General features: G+C 69.7%; 2 protein-coding genes across 2 annotated transcripts in view; one reads left to right on the forward strand and one right to left on the reverse strand.

Moving 5' to 3' along the window:
• The window catches only part of SLC22A31 (solute carrier family 22, member 31), a 4,683-nt gene extending 2,076 nt beyond the window's left edge, over positions 1–2,607 (forward strand). The window contains exons 2-9 of the mRNA XM_010579703.1: positions 233–336; positions 425–579; positions 738–906; positions 1,244–1,389; positions 1,506–1,614; positions 1,700–1,914; positions 2,054–2,165; positions 2,271–2,607. Coding sequence (XP_010578005.1) covers positions 233–336; positions 425–579; positions 738–906; positions 1,244–1,389; positions 1,506–1,614; positions 1,700–1,914; positions 2,054–2,165; positions 2,271–2,607 — 1,347 coding nt within the window. The remainder of the gene's footprint in view (positions 1–232; positions 337–424; positions 580–737; positions 907–1,243; positions 1,390–1,505; positions 1,615–1,699; positions 1,915–2,053; positions 2,166–2,270) is intronic.
• Positions 2,608–3,374: 767 nt separating this feature from the next.
• Positions 3,375–3,871, reverse strand: part of CDH15 (cadherin 15, type 1, M-cadherin (myotubule)) — a 6,691-nt gene continuing 6,194 nt past the window's right edge. Inside the window, 2 exon segments of the mRNA XM_010579704.1 lie at positions 3,375–3,572; positions 3,659–3,871. The exon segment at positions 3,659–3,871 is cut by the window's right edge and continues 34 nt beyond it. Coding sequence (XP_010578006.1) covers positions 3,375–3,572; positions 3,659–3,871 — 411 coding nt within the window.

Consider the following 3,871-nt stretch of genomic DNA (forward strand, 5'->3'; position numbering starts at 1 on the left):
TGAGGGGAGCCCGGGGGTGCTGGGGAGGGACGACGACAGGGGACAGGGCAGTAAGGGCCATCGACGCTGTCCCACCACATCCAGCCCCACATTTTTTGCTCGTGGGGTGGGGGCTGGCCAGAAGCCCCCCCAGGCGACTCATGGGGATGGTGACCCCATCCGTCCCACCCCTGCGGGCAGCGAGGGAGTCTGCCGGGACCCCAGTGCTGACGTTTTCCCCCCTCGCCCGCAGTGGGACCTGGTGTGCGCCTCGCGCTGGAAGGTGCCCCTGGAGCAGACCACACACTTGCTGGGCTGGATGCTGGGCAGCGTCGCTGCCGGACTGGCCTGCGACAGGTAAGCGGGGGTCCCCGGGGCAGCTCCCCCCCCCCAGGCTGGGGGGACACCATGCCCAGCCCCGCTCAGCGGTCCCGTCCCCCGGCAGGTTCGGCCGCCGTCCCGCTTTCGTGGCGTCCCTGGTGCTGGCGGTGCCCCTGGGCCTCGGCGTGGCGCTGGCCGTGGACTTCGTCATGGTCCTGGTCGCACGGCTGCTCTTCGGGGCGGCACTGGCGGGTGCCTTCCTCTCCCTCTACGTGGCACGTGAGTGGGATGGCGGGGGTCCCCGCGGCGGCAGCATGGGGACCAAGGACGTTCCGGGGCGCGGGATGCTCCGGAACGCGGGATGCTGTGGGGGTGCGGGATGCCCCGCAGCCGTGGCGCCCACCGCGCACCCCTCGTGTCCCGTCCCCCCCCACCAGGGTTGGAGCTGTGCGACCCCCCGCACCGGCTGGGGGTGACGATGGTGGCCGGCTTCTTCTGGATCGCCGGGGAGCTGCTGCTGCCGGGGCTGGCCGTGCTTTGCCGGGACTGGCGGGTGCTGCAGGGTGCCGTCACCATGATCCTGGCTCTGCTGGCTGCCTGCTGGTGGTAAGGACCCCCCTGGGCCTGGGGGCTGCGTGTACGGGGAAGGGGGCCACTGCCTGCGGTGGGGCTGAGCAGTGCCCTCAGGGCTGGCACCGAGCCGTGCCCGGGCAGCACCCCAGCCCAGCACACCCTGCCCAGGACCACGGTGGGGATCAAAGGGTGCCCAGGGCTCTCCAGGTGGAGCGCAGGGACCCCCCCCGCCCTGGGTAAATGTTTGCTCAGGTTTGAAGTTGAGGGTTTCTGGGCAGCATTGCTTTGAAGCCAGGAAGAAGGGGGGCTCAGTGCTGGAGGGGGGACCAGGCCCCTGGAGAACCCCGTGATGCCGACACTTGTGCCCCAGGTGCCCGGCGCTGCTGCCGGAGTCACCGCGCTGGCTGCTGGCCACGCGGCAGCTGGAGAAGGCCAGGAAGACCCTGCAGGCACTGGCCGAAAACAGCGGCCCCGGCTCCGACGACAGCTCCTGCCACCAGGAGAGCCTTCTCGAGGGTATGTGACCCCGGAGCTCCTGGCCGCAATGCGGCCCCTGGGCCCCCTCCCCAAAGCCACAGTGCCGGGGCAGTGGGATGGTGCCGTCTTTAACTCAAGTCCCCCTGTCCCAGCAGAGCTGGAGTCCCTGTCTGAGGGGTCCCCGCAGCCCCGGTACCACGCCGTCTGCGAGATTTTCGGCACCAGGGTCATCTGGAAGAACGGCGTCATCCTCGGCTTCGCGGCGTGAGCAGGCGGAGGGGGGAGCGGCGGTGTGTGTGTGTGTGGGGAGGGGTCCCGCTTGTGGCCCCCTGACCCCGCTCTCCCACAGGTTCATCGGCTCCGGCATCCGTCACTGCTTCACCCGCAACCTGGCCCCCCACCTGCCCCACTTCTTCTCCTCTTACTACGTGGTGGTGGGCACCGAGGCGGCCGCCTGCCTCTTCGTCTGCCTGACGGCCGAGCGCTTCGGGCGCCGCGCCGTCCTCCTGCTCTGCACCGTCCTCACCGGCATCTCCTCTCTCCTGCTGCTGGCCCTCACCCAGTGTAAGGATGCACGGGGAGACCCCCACCTTCTCTTCGGTGGGATGCAGCCCCCAGCTGGGGGGCTGGGGGTGGGAACAGGGTGCTTGAGGGGTGGGGGGTGTGTGTGTGCAGGATTTGACCCCTGATGGTGCTTTCCTAGACCTGCTGGACCTCATTGTCCTGACCCTGTCTGTTGTGGGCATCACCGCCTCCCATGCTGTCACCATGCTCAGCATCTTCTTTGCCAGCGAGGTGCTCCCCACCGTGGTCAGGTAAGGGGGGGGGAGCTGCCCCCCTCCCGGTGCTACCCCGGGGTGGGGGAGCACCCAGGCAGGGTCCCCCCCAGACCCCCTCTGAGCACGTTTCCCCCCCCGCAGGGGTGCCGGGCTGGGTCTCGTCGTGGGGGCCAGCTTCGTGGGCAAGGCGGCCGCCCCCATCACCGCCATCCCCAACAGCCGGGGTTTCTTCCTGCACCACGTGGTGTTCGCCTCCTTCGCCATCCTCGCCGTCCTCAGCATCATGCTGCTCCCGGAGAGCCAGGGCCGCAGCCTGCCTCAGTCTTTGCAGGATGGCGAGAGCCAGCGCCGGCCACCCCTCTTCCACCGGCCCCGCCGTGAGGACCACCTACCCCTGCTTGCCCCCCACGGCATCCCCCACGACTACTCCCACCTCACCGCCAAGAGGATGCTGGGCTCCCCGGCCGCCCCACCGTGAGACATAGCCGTGGCCCACCCCAGGCTCTCCCTGCTGCTGGGGGGGGCTGAGCGTGGTGCTGGGACCCCCATCCCATCCCCCCATGGAGCACCGGGACCCCCATCCGTGGGCGCCCGTGGGGACGGCGGGGTGCACCAGGATACTTGCAATGGCTGGGCTGGGGGACCAGCGCACCCACCCCACGGCGGGGCCGGATCCTGCCCCAGGAGGAGCTGTGCTGGGAGTCCTGGGGTGGGGGTGATGCCCCCCAGGGTGTTTGCGGCGGGTGCTCGCAGGCTGCCAATAAAAGTGCCTTGTTTCTACAGGCGGCTGGCGTGGCTGGGGGCCCCGCGCGGTGCCCCTGCCACTGGCCCCCTTCTCTGGGATCTTTATTTTGGGGGGGACTGGGGGGTCTCCTTGCCCACCTTCCCCAGCTCTGTGGGGCCTTTCTCTGGGATGTCCCCCCCCACAGGGCTGCCCGTGCCCTCGGCCTCTGCCTTACTGGGGTTTGCTGGGGGGGGGTATCTGTGAGTGTGCGCAGGGGTGCAAACCCCCGTGCTGAGGCCTCTCTTGGTGCACGTGCGTGTGCAAAGCCCTTGCATCTGTATCCTTGGTGCACACGCGTGTGCAAAGCCCCTGCAGCCGGGCATCTTGTGCATGTCCATATGCAAAGCCGCTGCATCTGGGCATCACGTGCATGTGTGAGCCCCCCCCAGCGCTGCCCGTTCGCTACCCCAGCCCCTCTGGGGGCAGCGGGGTACCCCCCTCCCGACCCCCCCCAGTCCCCGCTACTGCCCGTAGAGCTCGGCGAGGCGCCGGAACCGTGGCCCCCACGCGCTCAAGTAGTCGTAGTCCTGGTCCTCGTCCGTCAGGCTGGAGACGATGGAGCTGAGGGGGCTGGCGACGGAGCCCGAGCCCTCGTAGTCGTAGATGAGGGCCGTGTCGTAGGGGGGCACGCTGGGGTCGTTGTCGGCCGCCTCCAGCCCCTGTGGGGACGGGGGGGGGGCTACCATCAGCCCCAACGGGGATGGGGGGGACCGAGGACAAGGGGAGCCCCGGACCTCATCCCCACCTCGTTGATGAAGTCCTCGATGTCGGAGGGGCTGTTGGGCAGTTTGCGGGGGGCCGGGGGGGTGGTGGAGCTGAGCGGGGCGTCCCTGCGCACTGGCGGTTTGGCCGGCGGCGAGAAGAGCTCGGGGTGCCGGAGCTGGTTGATGTCATAGGCGTCCTGCCGGGACAGGAAGGTGGGGGGGTCAGGGGTGTGGGGTTGGGACAGACCCACCAC

Source organism: Haliaeetus leucocephalus, unplaced genomic scaffold, assembly GCF_000737465.1.
Source record: "Haliaeetus leucocephalus isolate CR32 unplaced genomic scaffold, Haliaeetus_leucocephalus-4.0 Scaffold668, whole genome shotgun sequence".
NCBI classification, from domain to species: Eukaryota; Metazoa; Chordata; class Aves; order Accipitriformes; family Accipitridae; genus Haliaeetus; species Haliaeetus leucocephalus.